We start from the raw sequence: 23,248 nt of genomic DNA on the forward strand, positions 1-23,248 counted from the left end.
TGTTGGTCACAGATACCTTAAAAAGGTAGGGGCGTGGATCAGAAAACCAGTCAGAATCTGGTGTGACCACCATTTGCTTCATGCAGCGTGACACATCTCCTTTGAATATAATTTAGTTGATCAGAATGTTGATTGTGGCCTGTGATATGTTGGCTGTGCGAAGTTGATGGATATTGGCGGGGAACTGGAACACGCTGTCGTACACATCGATCCAGAGCATCCCAAAAACATGCTCAATAGGTGACATGTCTGGTCAGTATGCAGGCCATGAACGAACTGGGACATTTTAAGCTTCCAGGAAGTGTGTACAGATCCTTGTGACATGGGGCTGTGCATTATCATACTGAAACATGAGGTGATGGTGGCGGATGAATGGCATGACAGTGGGCCTCAGGACCTCGTCACGGTATCTCTGTGCATTCAAATTGCCATCGATAAAATGCAGTTGTGTTTGTTGTCCGTAGCTTATGCCTGCCCATACCATAACCCCACCACCACCATGGGGCACTCTGTTCACAACGTTGACATCAGCAAACCGCTCGCCCACACGACGCCATACACGCTGTCTGCCATCTGCCCGGTACAGTTGAAACCGCGATTAATCTGTGAATAGCACACTTTTCCAGCGTGCCAGTGGCCATCGAAGATGAGCATTTGCCCATTGAAGTTGGTTCCGACGCCGAACTGCAGTCTGGTCAAGACCCTGGTGAGGACGACGAGCACGCAGATGAGCTTCCCTGAGACGGTTTCTGACAGTTTGTGCAGAAATTCTTTGGTTGTGCAAACCCAAAGTTTCGTCAACTGTCCAGGTGGCTGGTCTCAGACAATCCTGCAGGTGAAGAAGCCGGATGTGGAGGTCCTAGGCTGGCGTGGTTACACGTGGTATGTGGTTGTGAGGCCGGTTGGCCAAATTCTCTAAAACGACGTTGGAGGCGGCTTATGGTAGAGGAATGAACATTCAATTCTCTGACAATAGCTCTGGTGGACATTCCTGCAGTCAGCATGCAAATTGCACGTTCCGTCAAAACTTGAGACATCTGTAGCATTGAGTTGTGTGACAAAACTGCACATTTTAGAGTGGCCTTTTATTGTCCCCAGCACAAGGTGCACCTGTGTAATGATCATGCTGTTTAATCAGCTTCTTGATATGCCACACCTGTCAGGTGTATGGATTATCTTGGCAAATGAGAAATGCTCACTAAAAGAGATGTAAACACATTTGTGCACAACATTTGAGAGAAATAAGCTTTTTGTGCGTATGGAAAATGTCTGGGATTTTTTTTATTTCAGCTCATGAAACATGGGACCAACCCTTTACATGTTGCGTTTATATTTTTGTTCAGTGTAGATTACAGATTAGGCTAAATGGTGGCAACACTGTATGGCGGCATCACTGGTGGCATTCTGTTGGCATTAACAGCACTTGACTGGCATAATATGCACACATGGCGTCCATGACCTCCTGTAGCTCAATTGGTAGAGCATGGCGCTTGCAATGCCAGGGTTGTGGGTTCGATTCCCACAGGAGACCAGTATGAAAAAAATGTATGCACTCACTAACTGTAAGTCGCTCTGGATAAGAGCGTCTGCTAAATGACTAACAAAAAAAACAAAAAAAAACATGGAATATTGGCATATTGGTCGGTCTAAAGGGGTGATTATAGATGGCCGTTACACATAGCTGTCCGCAGGGAGACAAGGGACTGCCGGAGAGCACAGTCAGTGCTGGAGCCATGCCAAGAACGATTAATCAATAAAAATCCTCCAAAATTTCAGCCAGCACTTTGTCTCTCTTTCATGAGGCGATGGCTGGGAGAGATTGGATGCTGATTCAGCCTCCGGATTAGTTGGTACTTCTGGGTTGTGTGTGCGTGTGTGTGTGTGTGTGTGTTTGTGTGTACGTGTGTGTGCATACGTGTATGTGTGTGTCCTTTTTCTGCAGGAACTAAAGCTCAATATCTGAGGCCTCTCCTGCTCTCTTCTTTACCTAGTAACGTACTTATAACACACACACACAATTCTAAAGCTAGATACTCTGTCTGATGAGACATGATAGAATATCTATTCAGCTCATGAATGCTCCAGATATTTCAATACAATGATACAGTATATATAATAATAATAATATGCCATTTAGCAGACGCTTTTATCCAAAGCGATTTACAGGCATGTGTGCATACATTTTTACGTATGGGTGGTCCCGGGGATCAAACCCACTACCCTGGCGTTACAAGCGCCATGCTCTACCAATTGAGCTACAGAGGACCACATATATCACCACCAATGCATTGTGGGTGGATACAGTGATAACACCAAAGTCACCTTCAGCAGTGAACTGCCATGCTAAGTTTAGCCTAGCATCATCTCCTGGTGTTGCATTACCTAACCATGAACAAAGGGGCTAGCTAAATTATAGCTTAGCACTATGTATTGTGTTTCATCATATACTGTACTAGTTATGGATTAGCTTAAACGCTATATATAGCATTGTGGTAGCTACCAATGTAGAGGAAAGGGTGCACGTCAGCATTCAGATGTATGTTAGCTTCTAGCATCATGCTCTTCACATCAACATAGCATCAACAGCTAATAATCTGCTGACCTTACATTCTGGAGGTAATCTTGTGGGTCGTAAACACATGTTAAGTGAGCAGAGTGGATTAAGGTAATGTGCGTGTGTGTGTGTTTGTGTGTGTGTGTTCAGGGATACAGAGAGCTACTGAAAGTGTCTCGGTTCCACAGATTAAATCTGGGAGAATGACTCTGGATGGATGGGTATGGGTGAACTGTAGATTCCATCATCAATGTTTCATAATAGAAAATCAAATATTCAACACACATCATCTAGGGAAAGGGGTACAGAGAGATGGAGAGAGAGAGAGAGAGAGAGTGACAGAGGGAGGGAGAGAGAGGTACAGCAGAGTCAAGAATGAGAAAATAGCAATAGTGAAGGAGAGTATAAGGAGGGAGACAGACACACAATGAAAGAAAAGAGGGAGGGAGGGAGAGAGTGAGAGGGAGGGAGAGAGTGAGAGGCAGGGAGACAGTAGGAGGGAGGGAGACAGTGAGAGGGAGGGTGACAGAGAGAGGGAGGGAGACAGTGAAAGGGAGGAAGACAGAGAGAGGGAGGGAGACAGAGAGAGGGAGAGAGACAGTGAGAGGGAGGGAGACAGAGAGAGGGAGGGAGGGAGACAGAGAGAGGGAGGGAGACAGTGAGAGGGATGGAGACAGTGAGAGGGAGGGGGACAGTGAGAGGGAAGGAGGGAGACAGTGAGAGGGAGGGAAACAGTGAGATGGAGGGAGACAGTGAGATGGAGGGAGGGAGACAGTGAGAGGGAGGGAGGGAGGCAGTGAGAGGGAGGGAGACAGTGAGATGGAGGGAGGGAGACAGTGAGAGGGAGGGAGGGAGGCAGTGAGAGGGAGGGAGACAGTGAGAGGGAGGGAGACAGTGAGAGGGAGGAGACAGTGAGAGAGAGGGAGGGAGGGAGGGAGGGAGGGAGGAGGGGGGGGGGGAGGGGGAGGAGGAGGGAGACAGTGAAAGGGAGGGAGGCAGTGAGAAGGGAGGGAGACAGAGAGAGGGAGGGAGGGAGGGAGGCAGTTAGAGGGAGGGAGCGAGGGAGACAGTGAAAGGGAGGGAGGCAGTGAGAAGGGAGGGAGACAGAGAGAGGGAGGGAGGGAGAGCAGTGAAAGGGAGGGAGGGAGGAGACAGAGAGAGGGAGGGAGGGAGACAGTGAAGGGGGGAGGGAGGGAGGGAGGGAGGAGGGAGGGAGGGAGGGAGGGAGGGAGGGAGGGAGGAGGGAGGGGGGGGAGGGAGGGAGGGAGGAGGGAGAAGGATGGGTTATAATTAGAAGAGAGGTTAGAAGAGAGGATGTGGTTAGCTGTCACCGCTGACAAGTAGAATATGTGTGATGAATATTTTCAGTCTCTCTCTCCATTCCTTTCTCTTTTCCTCTCATCCGCTCTTCATCATCTCTCTCCACTCCCCTCTGTATCTCTTTACATGTGTGTGTGTTTGTTTGTGTGTGTGTCCCAGTGGATGTGCGTGTGTGTTTGTGTGTGTGTGTCCCAGTGGATGTGTGCTGTGTGTGTGTGTGTGTGTGTGTGTGTGTGTGTGTGTGTGTGTGTCCCCCAGTGGATGTTCCTGGTTCTCAGATGTGCTGCTGCTGCATCTCTGAGGCTGTGTTTCATCCTGTCAGGGCTCTATATTGGGAGCTGCTGCCTCTCGGCTACACACATCTGATCAGCCTGACACACACACCACGGTTTCTGCTAAAAATAGCTATTATTTTGAAGCTCCCATTCGCCATTGAAGTGCATAGGCGTGTCACACACCACCATGTGAGCTGAGGGCAGGATGCATTTTGATAACTGAACGTTTTACTTCATATTATGAGGCATGTCTTACATTGCATCAAAGTAGCCTATAGCCAAAATCCTACCATTGCAACGTGGAGGTAATTATTTTATAAAGACCTCATATTGCCATTGAAACCAGCATTTATCTCCTGTTCTATTGGTTTTCATATCAACTTTCCTTGTTGTCCAGAAGCCAAAGGCACAATCCTAGTCATATTAGCAACCCATCCTAGTTGTTGCATCTTTAAATTCCCCCTATTGCTAAGTTTCTAATAGAGATTTCAATCTCTGTCACATATGGAACCGCTCGCATCAGGTGCGCTGTTTAGAATGGTGTTTTCCAGTGTTGTGTTCGAGACCACCTAAAGCAAGACCGATTCAAGACCGAGACCGGGAGGGGGACAAGGGGTCAGAGACAGACTCAAGACCGAGGCCAGAAAAATGCGAGTCCAATTCAAGACCATGATTGTATTTTTGGCAAATCACCACCATAATAAGAGTTCAAAATATGCAGTATTTCTGTGTTCATATTTCAGAAAAACATATGTATTCTTTAGACTTTCAAAATAGTGAAAAAATGCATGCTGAGGGCAAATAGAGCCTTCTACGCCTTCAGAGAAGGGCTAAGGATTTATAAAATAATAATTATAATAATATTATAATAATGATAATGACATTATTATTTTCAATGATGTTCTGATTTAATCTCTTCAGTTTTTGTTGGATGGAAAGGGTTAACACTGGTCTCTGGGGAGATACATCTAACTAGCTAAGTCAGCCATTGGCTTTCAGAAGCTCGATAAAGGGATCTGCCATTCAACTGTATTAGGGCAACATTTTGGAGTGACATTGGAATCAACCAATCACACTTTGACTTAACGGGTGGGACCGTTTTTTACAAAGCCTTATGGAAACTTTTTACTTCTTGAAGGCCAACAGGTCACTGCGTAATAGTGAGCTGTAGTTTTCCCACGTTATGACTGACTTGTGATCATTGCCCTTGCTAGTTTGATTGCATTGACATTCCCAACCTTAGTTACATTTGTCCGTTTTCGTCCAGGATATTGAGTCATCGAAACTGAAACTGGACAGACAGAGCCAGACAGACAGAGACACACAAACAGAGACAGACAGACAGACAGAGAGAGAGAGAGACAGACAGAGACAAACAGACAGACAGACAGACAGACAGACAGAGACAGACAGCCAGACAGACAGAGACAGAGAGACAGAGATATAAACAGACATATAGAGACAGACAGACAGACAGAGACAGACAGAGACAGACAGACAGACAGACAGTCACAGACAGACAGACAGAGACAGACAGACAGACAGACAGACATACGTCTGATCAGCAATCAGAAACACAGACACACAAAGGCAGACACACATTCATTTTCACACAAAGAATTCGAAAGACACACACTTACAGATTCTCACAGATTAAAACCTGTAATTAACATTGAAGCAGAGCCAAAAAAATACACCTCCCCCTCCCCATCCCCCTGGCACAGATGGGAGAAAACACACCAGCCCCCAGCCAAGGACACACCAGCCCCCAGCCAAGGACACACCAGCCCCCAGCCAAGGACACACCAGCCCCCAGCCAAGGACACACCAGCCCCCAGTCAAGGACACACCAGCCGCCAGCCAAGGACACACCAGCCCCCAGCCAAGGACACACCAGCCCCCAGCCAAGGACACACCAGCCCCCCAGCCATGGACACACCAGCCCCCAGCCAAGGACACACCAGCCCCCAGCCAAGGACACACCAGCCCCCAGCCATGGACATGTCCAGCAGGGCCAGCCAACATCAGAAGAGCCCTATTTAACCAGATGAAACACCCAGACAGACAGACACACACACACACACGCACACACACACACACACACACACACACACACACACACACACACACACACACTCACTAACCAGACACACCTCACACACTACTACACACACTCCATACATTCCCATCAGCATTGATGGTGGTATTGATGGTGAATAAGCACCATCAATACCTAGCTATCTTGTAACTCAGTCTGTGCTCTCACACACATACACAACCATCCCCTCCCCTCACACTCTACACACACCGTCTCCCCCTCCCCACTCACCGGTCCTGGTATTGATGGTGAAGAAGTTCTGTGGGTTCCCACTAGCTATCCTGTAGCTCAGTCTCTCTGCTCCTCCCGTGGCATCCGGGTCCTGGGCTTGGATCTTGATGACCAAAACGTCCTTGGGGGAGTTCTCCATTACAACGGGGTGGTAGACAGGGTCAGAGGTCAGGGGGGCGTTGTCGTTGACGTCATCTACCTGGATGTACACCTCCATGATGGCGAACTGGGGCACCACCCCGTGGTCTGTGGCGTACACCGTCAGCCAATAGGAGTCCTTGGTCTCGCGGTCCAGAGTGTCTGTGGTGTAGATGACACCTAGAGAGGTGGAGAGAGGGATAGATACAAGTTAGGCCTAGGTCGTTTAACTTCAGTACCAACATCTAGTCAACATTCACATCGGCTTCTATAGGGGCGAACAGAGGGGGGTGGATGAACATTAGGTTATTTCCATGTATTTAATAAGTTCATAAATGCACAAAGAAAAAAATATGTTGGTTAGGCTAAACTGACAAATGTTTAACTCACAATCTCATGTCTGTAATATTTTAAATACAAATACATGAAGTCAACGCTCACATAGAAAGAGCCAATAAAATTTGTGTGGTCGACCTCAAAATATTTCTTACAAACCAGACAATCCTCTGGTGTGGTCAACCATTTAACATCTACAACAACATACATTATTGTGTGGTCAAATGTTCCCATATTTGGACCTCCTAAGAATAAAAGTGACTGCTGTATACTTCATATATGACTCGTTTCAGGAAACTAGGCGAATGTCACGCATCACTACTTCACAGGACAGCCATTTGAACGTAAACTTTTTTTAAAAAATCTAAATGCATTTATTGGGGCAGAAATGCCTTTTGGAACATGTGAACTTGTGTGTGTGTACATACAGTTGAAGTCGGAAGTTTACATACACCTTAGCCAAATACATTTAAACTCAGTTTTTCACAATTCCTGACATTTAATCCTAGTAAAAATTCCCTGTCTTAGGTCAGTTAGGATCACCACTTTATTTTAAGAATGTGAAATGTCAGAATAATAGTAGAGAGAATGATTTATTTCAGCTTTTATTTCTTTCATCACATTCCCAGTGGGTCAGAAGTTTACATACACTCAATTAGTATTTGGTAGCATTGCCTTTAAATTGTTTAACTTGGGTCAAACGTTTCGGATAGCCTTCCACAAGCTTCCCACAATAAGTGGGGTGCATTTTGGCCCATTCCTCCTGACAGAGCTGGTGTAACTGAGTCAGTTTTGTAGGCCTCCTTGCTCGCACACGCTTTTTTTTTTTTTTTAGGTCGACCACACAACTTTTATTGGCTCATGATGCCATCTATTTTGTGAAGTGCACCAGTCCCTCCTGCAGCAAAGCACCCCCACAGCATGATGCTGCCACCCCCGTGCTTCACGGTTGGGATGGTGTTCTTCGGCTTGCAAGCACCCCCTTTTTCCTCCAAACATAACAATGGTCATTATGGCCAAACAGTTCTATTTTTGTTTCATCAGACCAGAGGACATTTCTCCAAAAAGTACGATCTTTGTCCCCATGTGCTGTTGCAAACCGTAGTGTGGCTTTTTTATGGCGGTTTTGAAGCAGTGGCTTCTTCCTTGCTGAGCGGCTTTCAGGTTATGTCGATATAGGACTTGTTTTACTGTGGACAAAAATACTTTTGTACCTGTTTCCTCCAGCATCTTCACAAGGTCCTTTGCTGTTGTTCTGGGATTGATTTGCACTTTTCACACCAAAGTACGTTCATCTCTAGGAGACAGAACGCGGCTCCTTCCTGAACGGTATGACGGCTGCGTGGTCCCATGGTGTTTATACTTGCGTACTATTGTTTGTACAGATGAACGTGGTACCTTCAGGCATTTGGAAATTGCTCCCAAGGATGAACCGGACTTGTGGAGGTCTACAATTAGTTTTCTGAGGTCTTGGCTGATTTCTTTTAATTTTCCCATGATGTCAAGCAAAGAGGCACTGGGTTTGAAGGTAGGCCTTGAAATACATCCACAGGTACACCTCCAATTGACTCAAATTATGTCAATTAGTCTATCAGAAGCCATGAAATCATTTTCTGGAATTTTCCAAGCTGTTTAAAGGCACAGTCAACTTAGTGTATGTAAACTTCTGACCCACTGGAATTGTGATACAGTGAATTATAAGTGAAATAATATGTCTGTAAACAATTGTTGGAAAAATGACTGGTGTCATGCACAAAGTAGATGTCCTAACTGACTTGCTAAATCTATAGTTTGTTAACAAGAAATTTGTGGAGTGGTTGAAAAACGAGATTTAATGACTCCAACCTAAGTGTATGTAAACTTCCGACTTCAACTGTATATATACAGTATATACATCGCAACTGTAGCGTGTCGTGGCTGTGTGTTCATTAACCGACATACTTACACATTAATTTGGCTGCTCTCTAAGTGGCCAATTTCTCCCTTCAGTAAACAAACATCCATATTCAAACCCTGGCTGTGACATAAGTGATGCTGACTAGCCCACACAGTACATTAGCGCTACGCTCCCATTAAGAATGAATGGCACTCTACTGCTCAACACATCGTTAGCATGTTAGCATCGAACACTCTGCTCCTCCATTAGATCTTGTGCATTACAACAGAGTGACTCATGAGATATTTACGATAAGTGTAGTTAGCTAAGCTTTCAGGCATACTTGAGATTGTAAGACACACCCTAACATGATGGGAGCTATTAGTGTGTACTGTGTCCAACATGGAGAGTCATGGGGACGGTGCTTGATAAGATATGCTAAGTGTACAACTGCTTTTAGAACCGGAAATACTCTAATGGAACACATACACACCCACCCACACCATCCCACCCACACACACACACTCATCCTTACGACCACTCAAATGCCCTTCAGTACATCCTGAGCAAAGATGTAAGCACTTCCCAGACACACACACACACATACACTCACTCCCAAAACAAGTCTCTCTGAAAGCGGACATTATTCATGCAGCGGCAGACATGGCTGTGTGAGTAGATATGGAAATAATAACGCTTTACTCCATCAATTGTACTTACTTTTATACAACACAGAGACAGAAATAAGGGAGAGAAAGAGGGAAAGGAGGAAGAGAGAGAGAGAGAGAGAGAGAGAGAGAGAGAGAGAGAGAGAGAGAGAGAGAGAGAGAGAGAGAGAGAGAGAGAGAGAGAGAGAGAGAGAGAGAGAGAGAGAGAGAGAGAGAATGAAAGAGATACAGAGAGAATGAAAGAGAGACAGAGAGAATGAAAGAGAGAGAGAGAGAATGAAAGAGAGAGAGAGAGAGAGAGAGAGAGAGAGAGAGAGAGAGAGAGAGAGAGAGAGAGAGAGAGAGAGAGAGAGAGAGAGAGCGAGAGAGAGAGAGAGAGAGAGAGAAAGAGAAAGATCGTTTTTCTTGTCTCTGCTTTTGACTGCTGACCTAGATAAGTCAAAGCTGGAGTAGGTCTCCCTCTGACAGCATCAACGCATGCATACAAATACCCAGGGGTTAAAGCAAATCCCATGACTGAAACTTAAGTCGATCTCGGACCGATTGTGTGGGGCCAAGTTAACCTCATTTTATACATGTGTTAAAGTGCGAGTTTGACCAATTTCAGTCCCCTTCCTGACGGGGTCCGGGGTCCTCCCAGGGATAATTTTTATGTAGGACTGAGAAAATCAGTTCTGGTGACTTTTGAATTAATTAAAATAAAATGATGCTGACACCATCTAAAATATAATTTCCACCTCCAGAAAAGAGCCCAATAACAACTTGGTAAATGATTTGAACACATTGGGCCATGCATATAGCCTGTGCATAGTCTATATTATCAGATTTGCTATTAGCAATAAGCATTATCACCTGATGAAGCAAAGTGGCTCTAAAATGTACATAGGCTGAAGCATGGGGTTTGTCCTTCTGCATTTACCCCATTGGGCACAACATCCTGACTGTTATTATTAAATGTACATAGGCTGAAGCATGGGGTTTGTCCTTCTGCATTTACCCCATTGGGCACAACATCCTGACTGTTATTATTAAATGTACATAGGCTGAAGCATGGGGTTTGTCCTTCTGCATTTACCCCATTGGGCACAACATCCTGACTGTTATTATTAAATGTACATAGGCTGAAGCATGGGGTTTGTCCTTCTGCATTTACCCCATTGGGCACAACATCCTGACTGTTATTATTAAATGTACATAGGCTGAAGCATGGGGTTTGTCCTTCTGCATTTACCCCATTGGGCACAACATCCTGACTGTTATTATTAAATGTACATAGGCTGAAGCATGGGGTTTGTCCTTCTGCATTTACCCCATTGGGCACAACATCCTGACTGTTATTATTAAATGTACATAGGCTGAAGCATGGGGTTTGTCCTTCTGCATTTACCCCATTGGGCACAACATCCTGACTGTTATTATTAAATGTACATAGGCTGAAGCATGGGGTTTGTCCTTCTGCATTTACCCCATTGGGCACAACATCCTGACTGTTACTATTACTAATTATTATTATTGTATTATATAATTGTTCACTATATATACAGTGGGGAGAACAAGTATTTGATACACTGCCGATTTTGCAGGTTTTCCTACTTACAAAGCATGTAGAGGTCTGTCATTTTTATCATAGGTACACTTCAACTGTGAGAGACGGAATCTAAAACAAAAATCCAGAAAATCACATTGTATGATTTTTAAGTAATTAATTTGCATTTTATTGCATGACATAAGTATTTGATCACCTACCAACCAGTAAGAATTCCGGCTCTCACAGACCTGTTAGTTTTTCTTTAAGAAGCCCTCCTGTTCTCCACTCATTACCTGTATTAACTGCACCTGTTTGAACTCGTTACCTGTATAAAAGACACCTGTCCACACACTCAATCAAACAGACTCCAACCTCTCCACAATGGCCAAGACCAGAGAGCTGTGTAAGGACATCAGGGATAAAATTGTAGACCTGCACAAGGCTGGGATAGGCTACAGGACAATAGGCAAGCAGCTTGGTGAGAAGGCAACAACTGTTGGCGCAATTATTAGAAAATGGAAGAAGTTCAAGATGATGGTCAATCACCCTCGGTCTGGGGCTCCATGCAAGATCTCACCTCGTGGGGCATCAATGATCATGAGGAAGGTGAGGGATCAGCCCAGAACTACACGGCAGGACCTGATCAATGACCTGAAGAGAGCTGGGACCACAGTCTCAAAGAAAACCATTAGTAACACACTACGCCGTCATGGATTAAAATCCTGCAGCGCACGCAAGGTCCCCCTGCTCAAGCCAACGCATGTCCAGGCCCGTCTGAAGTTTGCCAATGACCATCTGGATGATCCAGAGGAGGAATGGGAGAAGGTCATGTGGTCTGATGAGACAAAAATAGAGCTTTTTGGTCTAAACTCCACTCGCCATGTTTGGAGGAAGAAGAAGGATGAGTACAACCCCAAGAACACCATCCCAACCGTGAAGCATGGAGGTGGAAACATCATTCTTTGGGGATGCTTTTCTGCAAAGGGGACAGGACGACTGCACCGTATTGAGGGGAGGATGGATGGGGCCATGTATCACGAGATCTTGGCCAACAACCTCCTTCCCTCAGTAAGAGCATTGAAGATGGGTCATGGCTGGGTCTTCCAGCATGACAATGACCCGAAACACACAGCCAGGGCAAGTAGGGAGTGGCTCCGTAAGAAGCATCTCAAGGTCCTGGAGTGGCCTAGCCAGTCTCCAGACCTGAACCCAATAGAAAATCTTTGGAGGGAGCTGAAAGTCCGTATTGCCCAGCGACAGCCCTGAAACCTGAAGGATCTGGAGAAGGTCTGTATGGAGAAGTGGGCCAAAATCCCTGCTGCAGTGTGTGCAAACCTGGTCAAGACCTACAGGAAACATATGATCTCTGTAATTGCAAACAAAGGTTTCTGTACCAAATATTAAGTTCTGCTTTCCTGATGTATCAAATACTTATGTCATGCAATAAAATGCAAATTAATTACTTAAAAATCATACAATGTGATTTTCTGGATTTTTTTTTTAGATTCCGTCTCTCACAGTTGAAGTGTTCCTATGATAAAAATGACAGACTTCTACATGCTTTGTAAGTAGGAAAACCTGCAAAATCGGCAGTGTATCAAATACTTGTTCTCCCCACTGTATATATATATATATATATATATATATATATATATATATATATATATATATATATATATATATATATATACAGTACCAGTCAAAAGTTTGGACAAACCTACTCATTCAAGGGTTTTTCTTTATTTTTACAATTTGTTTACATTGTAGAATAACAGTGAAGACATCAACACTATCAAATAACACATATGGAATCATGTAGCAACCAAAAAAGTGTTAAACAAATCAAAATATATTTGAGATTTGAGATTCTTCAAATAGCCACCCTTTGCCTTGATGACAGCTTTGCACACTCTTGGCATTCTCTCAACCAGCTTCATGAGGTAGTCACCTGGAATGCATTTCAATTCACAGGTGTGCCTTCTTAAAAGTTAATTTGTGGAATTTATTTCCTTCTTAATGCGTTTGAGCAAATTCAGTTGTGTTGTGACAAGGTAGGGGTGGTATACAGAAGATAGCCCTTTTTTGGTAAAAAAAACAAGTCCATATTATGGCAGGCTCTGTTGTAGCCGGCCGTGACCGGGAGACCCATGAGGCAGCGCACAATTGGCCCAGCGTTGTCCAGGGTAGGGGAGGGAATGGCCGGCAGGGATGTAGCTCAGTTGGTAGAGCATGGCGTTTGCAACGCCAGGGTTGTGGGTTCGATTCCCACAGGGGGTCAGTATGAAAAAAAAGAAAATAATAATGTATGCACTCGCTAACTGTAAGTCGCTCTGGATAAGAGCGTCTGCTAAATGACTAAAATGTAAAATGTAAGAACAGCTCAAATAAGCAAAGAGAAATGACAGCCCATCATTACTTTAAGACATGAAGGTCAGTCAATATGGGAAGTTTCTTCAAGTACAGTCGCGAAAACCATCAAGCGCTATGATGAAGCTGGCTCTCATGAGGACCGCCCCTGGAATGGAAGACCCAGAGTTAACTCTGCTGCAGAGGATAAATTCATTAGTTACCAGCCTCAGAAATTGCAGCCCAAATAAATGCTTCACAGAGTTCAAGTAACAGACACATCTCAACATCAACAGTTCAGAGAGGCCTTCATGGTCAAATTGCTGCAAAGAAACCACTACTAAAGGACACCAATAAGAAGAAGAGACCTGCTTGGGCCAAGAAACACGAGCAATGGACATTAGACCGGTGGAAATCTGTCCTTTGGTCTGGAGTCCAAATGTGACATTTTTGGTTCAAACCGCCGTGTCTTTGTGAGATGCGGTGTGGGTGAATGGAGGATCTCCGCATGTGTATTTCCAACCGTAGCGCATGGACGAGGAGGTGTTATGGTGTGGGGGTGCTTTGCTGGTGACACTGTCTGTGATTTATTTAGAATTCAAGGTACACTTAACCAGCATGGCTACCACAGCATTCTGCAGCGATACGCCATCCCATCTGGTTTGGGTTTAGTGGGACAATTATTTGTTTTTCAACTGGACAATGACCTAACACACCTCCAGGCTGTTTAAGGAATATTTTACCAAGAAGGAGAGTGATGGAGTGCTGCATCAGATGACCTGGCCTCCACAATCCCCCAGCCTCAACCCAATTGAGATGGTTTGGGATGAGTCGGACGGCAGAGTGAAGGAAAAGCAGCCAACAAATGCTCAGCATATGTTGGAACTCCTTCAAGACTGTTGGAAAAACATTCCAGGTGAAGCTGGTTGAGAGAATGCCAAGAGTGTGCAAAGCTGTCATCAAGACATAGGGTGGCTATTTGAAGAATATCAAATATAAAATATATTTTGATTTGTTTAAAATGTTTTGCTTACTACATGATTTCACATGTGTTATTTCATAGTTCTGATATCTTCACTATTATTCTACAATGTAAAACATTATACAAATGAAGAAAAACCCTTGAATGAGCAGGTGTGTCCAAACTATTGACTGGTACTGTATGTATATTTTAATTATTATTCATTATTATTCACTCGAAAAATATATATTTTTTGGTTTCTAGTACAAAGTATGTCATTGCCCTTTTAAAATGTTTATGTAGAAAACTTATTTAACCTTTATTTAACTAGGCAAGTCAGTTAAGAACACATTCTCATTTACAATGACGGCCTACCAAAAGGCAAAAGGCCTCCTGCGGGGACGGGGGCTGGGATTAAAAATAAAAATATAGGACAAAACACACGCCATGACAAGAGAGACACCACAACATGCCCCTTTGTCCCACCTAAACCATGCTTGAAACTGCAATTGTAAAACGATGCCACTCGCGCAATTGAGGGGGTAGAGAAATAAACAAAGCAATGGGAAACTAGGATCCCCTCTCTTTTAACAAAGGCAAAAACTGCTTTCAAAAGTGTGTATTGACTGCTTGTCAGAACACATGTTTCCCTCCCTATGGTTCTCGCAACTTGAATGCGCATAAAACACACAACAACAAGCTGAATAGGTAAACTATTCTACTGTGGGGTTGTCTGATTTTGTTTTAATAACAACTTACATGGCAAAAGATACTAGCACTGGAAAGTTGCATCCTGAGTGATAAAGTATAGGCTGTTTGATTTGACTGCCACAGTGGTGCGCATTATAGGCTATTTCATTCCCTTCATCTAAACATCGGAGTGTCAAGCAACAATAATGCATGTCAGTTCAGTGCACACAGCGTAACAGAGAAAATACAGTATTTGAGAATACATTTCGTAGAACAGACATACTTCTATATTAGGCTATGTCATCTCCCTCCACCCCCCCAGAGATTTTATTGCGGATCTACACTGATCTCAAAAACGACCTCTCCAGAATCCATATGACGGAAATCTGTCGCAGTGACGAAGAACTTTAACCCCTGCGTACTGACACACACACACGCATTGGGTTGGCCAATAGGAGGTGATACCATCGTAAATCATGATGTTTTATGGGTATATAATCACAATAGGACAAAGGTTGACATCGCCCAACCCTACCACACACACACACACACCATTTTAAGGGTATCATGACATGTTTCATGACGCTGTTTGTGGTCCAGTGGGAGTGAAGCAGAGACAAAATTAGGGAGCACTTAAATATTACATTAAATATTAACTCCACCTTTATCTCTTTCTGCAACGATTAACCAGCTACTGAAGGCCCCATTTACACCCCTCACACACACACACACACACACACACACACACACACACACACACACACACACACACACACACACACACACACACACTCACACACACACACACACACACACACACACACACACACACACACACACACACACACAGCCATTGTGTTCGTCCCATGGGACCACTGAATGCTCAGGGTTAGTTGTAATTAATTCTGTGTTTAGTTGGTCCCCCTGCTCTCTCTATCTTTCTCCCTCTCTCTCTTTCCGTTCTTACCTCCCCTCCTCTCTCTCTCATCCTACTCTCTTTCCATCGTTCCCTCTATCTCTCTCTCTCTCTCTCTCTCTCTCTCTCTCTCTTCCTCTCTCTCTCTCCCTCTCCCTCTCCCTCTCTCTCTCTCTCTCTCTCTCTCTCTCTCTCTCTCTCTCTCTCTCTCTCTCTCTCCCTCTCTCTCTCTCTCTCTCTCTCTCTCTATCTGCAGTACAATTCATGTTGAGCACCATGGAGGAGCGCTGCTTTTAATAGCGAAAGTCACCGCTAACACACCTGCTTTTCAATTACAGACTGGAATTAACCACAAACGTCAAAGGATTTGATACATACAACAGAAAGGAAGAGATAGAGGGAGAGAGACGGGGGAGAACAGTGACTGAAATTAGGAGGGAGATAGCACAGGGAGAGAGAGAACAGCAGTACCTAGACTTCTCCCTGTCAGACTTTAGACTGGGCGAGTACTATAAATGTATAACCTACATCATTACAATAAGTTAATGAAGTCTCAACTAGATCTCACTGTATACAGGTAAAAGTCAGTAAATTAGAATATTTTGAAAAACTTGATTTATTTCAGTAATTGCATTCAAAAGGTGTAACTTGTACATTATATTTATTCATTGCACACAGACTGATGCATTCAAATGTTTATTTCATTTAATTTTGATGATTTGAAGTGGCAACAAATGAAAATCCAAAATTCCGTGTGTCACAAAATTAGAATATTGTGTAAGGGTTACATTTTGAAGACACCTGGTGCCACAAACTAATCAGCTGATTAACTCAAAACACCTGCAAAGGGCTTTAAATGGTCTCTCAGTCCAGTTCTGAAGCCTACACAAACATGGGGAAGACTTCAGATTTGACAGCTGTCCAAAAGGCGACCATCGACACATTGCACAAGGAGGGAAAGACACAAAGGTTATTGCAGAAGAGGCTGGCTGTTCTCAGAGCTCTGTGTCCAAACACATTAATAGAGAGGCAAAGGGAAGGAAAAACTGTGGTCAGAAAAAAAGTGTACAAGCGATAGGGATCACCGCGCCCTAGTCAAGATTGTGAAAAAAAACCCATTCAAAAATGTGGGGGAGATTCACAAGGAGTGGACAGCTGCTGGAGTCAGGGCTTCAAGATCCACCACCAAGAGACGCTTGAAAGACATGGGTTTCAACTGCCGCATACCTCGTGTCAAGCCACTGTTGACCAAGAAACAGCGCGAAAAGCGTCTCACCTGGGCTAAGGAAAAAAAGAGCTGGACTGCTGCTGAGTGGTCTAAAGTCATGTTTTCTGACGAAAGCAAATTTTGCATTTCCTTTGGAAATCGAGGTCCCAGAGTCTGGAGGAAGACAGGAGAGGCACAGGATCCACGTTGCCTGAAGTCTAGTGTAAAGTTTCCACCATCAGTGATGGTTTGGGGTGCCATGTCATCTGCTGGTGTCGGTCCACTCTGTTTCCTGAGATCCAGGGTCAACGCAGCCGTCTACCAGCAAGTTTTAGAGCACTTCATGCTTCCTGCTGCTGACCTGCTCTATGGAGATGGAGATTTCAGGTTCCAACAGGACTTGGCGCCTGCACACAGCGCAAAATCTACCCGTGCCTGGTTTACGGACCATGGTATTTCTGTTCTAAATTGGCCAGCCAACTCCCCTGACCTTAGCCCCATATAAAATCTGTGGGGTATTGTGAAAAGGAAGATGCAGAATGCCAGACCCAACAACGCAGAAGAGTTGAAGGCCACTATCAGAGCAACCTGGGCTCTCATAACACCTGAGCAGTGCCAGAAACTCATCGACTCCATGCCACGCCGCATTAATGCAGTAATTGAGGCAAAAGGAGCTCCAACCAAGTATTGAGTATTGTACATGCTCATATTTTTCATTTTCATACTTTTCAGTTGGCCAACATTTCTAAAAATCCCTTTTTTGTATTAGCCTTAAGTAATATTCTAATTTTGTGACACACGGAATTTTGGATTTTCATTTGTTGCCACTTCAAATCATCAAAATTAAATGAAATAAACATTTGAATGCATCAGTCTGTGTGCAATGAATAAATATAATGTACAAGTTACACCTTTTGAATGCAATTACTGAAATAAATCAAGTTTTTCAAAATATTCTAATTTACTGACTTTTACCTGTATATACATTTATATAAACTGGATACTTTGGATACTGGATGCTGATTGGCTAAAACAGCATTTAGCCGTGTGTATGTGAGACCATATACCATGACTATGACGTTTAGCCTTTTCACCTTTATATCGTTGCACCTTTTCACCTCGATAAAATGGCTACGTCAACAATAGTTTGACATGCCGATGTAGAAAATAAGCCTTTAGATTAACTTGAGAGAAAACAAAACGAAAAGAACATTGTGAAACAAACAAGTGGGCTATTACCTGCTTCACTGACTGGTGTGCTGAAAAAGGGATACATTGTGAGTTTGGGAATACAACAAAAACGGAGCTGAACGTCATTCTACGGGACTTGTATGGTTCAGTGAGAAACATAAATGGCGAATAATATGGGATTAGCAGCTACGCTGGACTCAGAGCTGGTTTGAACCGACATATCAACGACCTCTCTCTCAGTCTGGCATGGAGTAACGTTATACAAACTGAAATGGTCCACCCACACAGACAGTGTGGTGAAGAAGGCGAAACAGAGCCTCTTCAACCTCAGGAGGCTGAAGAAATTTTGCTTGGCACCTAAAACCCTCACAAACTTTTACAGATGCACAATTGAGAGCATCCTGTCGGGCTGTATCACCGCCTGGTACGGCAACTGCACCGCCCGCAACCGCAGGACTCTCCAGAGGGTGGTGCAGTCTGCCAAACGCATTACCGGGGGGAAACTACCCACCCTCCAGGACACCTACAGCACCCGATGTCACAGGAAGGCCAAAAAGATCATCAAGGACATCAACCACCCGAGCCACTGCCTGTTCACCCCGCTATCATCCAGAAGGTGAGGTCAGTACAGGTGCATCACCGTAGAACCGAGAGAATGAAAAACAGCTTCTATCTCAAGGCCATCAGACTGTTAAATAGCCATCACTAGCCCATTTGAGGCTGCTGCCTATTGAAATCACTAGCCACTTTCAGAAATGGAAGACTAGTCACTTTAATAATGTTTACATATCTTGCACTACTCATCTCATATGTATATACTGTATTCTATAATATTCTACTGTATCTTAGTCCATGCCACTCTGTCATTGCTTGTCCATATATGTATATATTCTTAAATTCCATTCCTTGCTTAGATTTGTGTGTATTGGGTATATGTTGTGAAATTGTTAGATATTACTAGCTAGATATTACTGCACTGTCGGAGCTGGAAGCACAAGCATTTCGCTACACCTGCAATAACATCTGCTAAACAAGTGTATGTGACAAATAACATTTGAATTGATTTGATTTGATTTGATTGTACAGAAGGACACCAAATTCACAACGAACAATGACGTGTCTGTCTGCCTAATTAAAAAGTTGAGGGTAGAGGGGTGCGACAAAGCTGCCCACACCAGTGAACGGCTACATATGGTATGTAACTGTTAGCTAGCTAAATCATTCTAATGTACCCTGACAATATAACCTAACTATTAGCTAACGTTATTTTGTCTTATGTTTCAGGTACACAAAATGCTGCAAAATAGCTGGCCCGTCGCAGATTTACACAAACCACTGCCTTCGAACCACCATGATCCAGAAACTGTTGGATGACAGATGCATGAGAAATACTGTGGCCAGAGGCCAGATCTGGAAGCGAGGAAGCGGTGTAGCACTATTCTCTCTGACAACACAGCAGCAGCTCCCCCAGTTAAAAGAATGGCATCCATTTCCAGCAGTGTGGAGCCAACAAATGGCAAGCCAACAACAAACGATAACATTGGACAATTTTTTCATTCGTGCACAATAAATGGCAACATTTAGATCAACATTAATAAATAATTGGCATGTGTTAGTCACTCTAGGTGCTAATGCTCGGTTTTTGCATACATTTAATGTAAGCTTGCTAGCTAGCCTGTGGTTGTTGCATATCAACCAGTCTAGGAACGAGACTTTTGACCTGAATACTTTTTCTGGCGGAATCTATTTTTTATGAATTTATTTATTAAAGCAAAATTTTAAATTTAGATGTGTAGTTTCTTGCCTTACTGTGTTGTCAACCGGTTTATAAAAGCAATAAGGCACCTCGGGGGTTAGTGGTATATGGCCAACATACCACAGCTAAGGGCTTTATGCAGGCGTTGTGTCGTGCATAAGAACAACCATTAGCCATGGTATATTGGCCATATACCACACCCGCTCGGGACTTATTGCTTAAGTATACATGCATGCATGTATGCATGTCTCTATCTACACTACCAGTAGAAAGTTTGGACACGCCTACTCATTTTTCTTCACTTGTACTATTTGTTACATTGTAGCATAATGGTGACAACATCAAAACTATGAAATAACACATATGGAATCATGTAGTAACCAAAAAAGTGTTAAACAAATCAAAGTATATTTGATATTTGATATTCTTCAAAGTAGCCACCCTTTGCCCTGATGACAGCTTTGCACACTCTTGGCATTCTCTCAACCAGCTTCACCTGGAATGCTTTTCCTACAGTCTTGAAGGAGTTCCCACATATGCTGAGCCCTTGTTGGCTGCTTTTTCTTCACTCTGTGGTCCGACTCATCCCAAACCATCGCAATTGGGTTGAGGTCGGGGGATTGTGGAGGCCAGGTCATCTAATGCAGCACTCCATCACTCTCCTTCTTGGTAAAATATCCCTTACACAGCCTGGAGGTGTGTTGGGTCATTGTCTTGTTGAAAAACACATGATAGTCCCACTAAGCCCAAACCAGATGGGACGGTGTATCGCTGTAGAATGCTGTGGTAGCCATGCTGGTTAAGTGTGCCTTGAATTCTAAATAAATCACAGACAGTATCACCAGTAAAGCACCCTTACACCATAACACCTCCTCCTCCATGCTTTATGGTGGGAAATACACATGCGGAGATCATCCGTTCACCCACACCGCGTCTCAAAAAGACATGGCGGTTGGAACCAAAAATCTCAAATTTGGACTCCAGACCAAAGGACACATTTCCACCGGTCTAATGTCCATTGCTCGTGTTTCTTGGCCCAAGCAGGTCTCTTCTTATTATTGGTGTCCTTTAGTAGTGGTTTCTTTGCAGCAATTCGACCATGAAGGCCCGATTCACACAGTCCCCTCTGAACAGCTGATGTTGAGATGTGTCTTTTACTTGAACTCCGTAAGCATTTATTTGGGCTGCAATTTCTGAGAAAGGTAACTCTAATGAACTTATCATCTGCAGCAGAGTTAACTCTGGTCTTCCATTCCTGTCGCGGTCCTCATGAGAGCCAGTTTCATCATAGCGCTTGATAGTTTTTGCGACTGCACTTGAAGAAACTCTAAAAGTTCTTGAAATGTTCCGTATTGACTGACCTTCATGTCTTAAAGTAATGATGGACTGTCGTTTCTCTTTGCTTATTTGAGCTGTTCTTGCCATAATATGGACTTGGTCTTTTACCAAATAGGACTATCTTCTGTATACCACCCCTACCTTGTCACAACACAACTGATTTGCTCAAACGCATTAAGAAGGGAAGAAATTCCACAAATTAACTTTTAAGAAGGCACACCTGTTAACTGAAATGCATTCCAGGTGACTACCTCATGAAGCTGGTTGAGAGAATGCCAAGAGTGTGCAAAGCTGTCATCAAGGCAAAGGGTGGCTATTTGAAGAATCTCAAATATAAAATATACTTTGATTTGTTTAACACTTTTTTGGTTACTACATGATTCCATATGTGTTATTTCATAGTGATGATGTCTTCACTATTATTCTACAATGTAGAAAATAGTAAAAATAAAGAAAAACCCTGGAATTAGTAGGTGTGTCCAAACTTTTGACTGGTACTGTATATGTACAGTCGACTCCTATAGATATTGTCCACATCTGATAAGTGCATACTCAATTTCCGTGCATTGCGTTTCCCATTTGGAATATTCCAAGGCCGTCTGAAGCCATTGCATATATCACTGTAATTGACTATGTAATGAATGTTGTAGTTATATTCATCATATTCACGTAGGACACTTAATGCAAGCCTATAGGCCAGAAGGGCTTAATTTATGGAAATACATTTGCATCCATACTCTGGTAAAGTGGTTAGATACTGAATGTCCTGTACCCTGCTGTCCGACTTCTGCCACCACCATCAAAGTCAGAAAGCCAGCTTTTTAATATTATTCTGAACATTTCAACGCTACCACACATTCCCCCAGTCAGCAAAAATAAATCCCTGCAGAATAGAGAGAAAAAGACAGAGAGAGAGAGAGAAGAGAGAGAGAGAGAGACAGAGAGAGAGAGAAGGGAGAGAGAGCGAGAGAGAAGAGAGAGAGAGAGAGAAGGGAAAGAGAGAGAGAGAGAGAGAGAGAGAGAGAGAGAGAGAGAGAGAGAGAGAGAGAGAGAGAGAAGGGCGGAAGGGCCTTAACTATGGGGCTTATCAGTGTGATCAGGTTAAGTCGATTTAGAGAACAAATATTTCCCGCTGCCCGGGAAATAGCAGTAAGGGCTAAGAAATCCAGATGTAATGGCATGATCACCAAATACCAGGAAGGTGCAATGCTAACAGTACAAAGGGCTAATACACACACTGATGAAAACACACACATACCAGTTAAACCTAAACAGACATTCCAAATAACACTCACACACGCTTAAACACACATGGACACAGACATTCTCACGTCGTCATCTCATCTCATGAATAGGCTTACAAATAGAAAACAAACAAACACCAAGCCCAACTGCCACTTTGGCCACTTCAACACAACTCTCCAAAAAACGATATCGTCAGAGAGTGTTGAAGTCAATTACACCCATTCAGAAAGCCATTTGATGCTTTCAATTGCTTTATATCCCCCACACAAAAACAGGGAATGAGAGGGCATGGTGGGAGAGAGAGGGGGGAAGGAGTGACGAGAGGGAGAAATGGGAGGGAGAAAGGAGGAAAGGAGGGAGATAGTGAGTGGGGATGTAACGACAGGGAGGGAGGGAGGGATACATGGAGAAAGAGCGGAAGGAGGGAGAGCAGAGGGGGTTGGTGTAACATGTAAAGGCAGTTTTCATTAGTCATCTCCAGACACAACTTCCTGGTCTTTATAGGCCTGATGTGGTCCCGGGCTCTCCTCAAAGACCTGCTCCCCAGGCCCAGACACACACACAAAGACAGAGA

General features: G+C 43.8%; 1 protein-coding gene across 2 annotated transcripts in view; it reads right to left on the minus strand.

Moving 5' to 3' along the window:
- The window catches only part of LOC121567775 (protocadherin Fat 3-like), a 198,520-nt gene that overhangs the window by 118,104 nt on the left and 57,168 nt on the right, over positions 1-23,248 (minus strand). For both annotated transcript variants that reach the window (XM_041878045.2, XM_041878044.2), the window contains exon 2: positions 6,479-6,796. In XM_041878045.2, coding sequence (XP_041733979.2) covers positions 6,479-6,796 — 318 coding nt within the window. The remainder of the gene's footprint in view (positions 1-6,478; positions 6,797-23,248) is intronic.

The sequence above is a fragment of the Coregonus clupeaformis genome, chromosome 6 (assembly GCF_020615455.1).
Source record: "Coregonus clupeaformis isolate EN_2021a chromosome 6, ASM2061545v1, whole genome shotgun sequence".
NCBI classification, from domain to species: domain Eukaryota; kingdom Metazoa; phylum Chordata; class Actinopteri; order Salmoniformes; family Salmonidae; genus Coregonus; species Coregonus clupeaformis.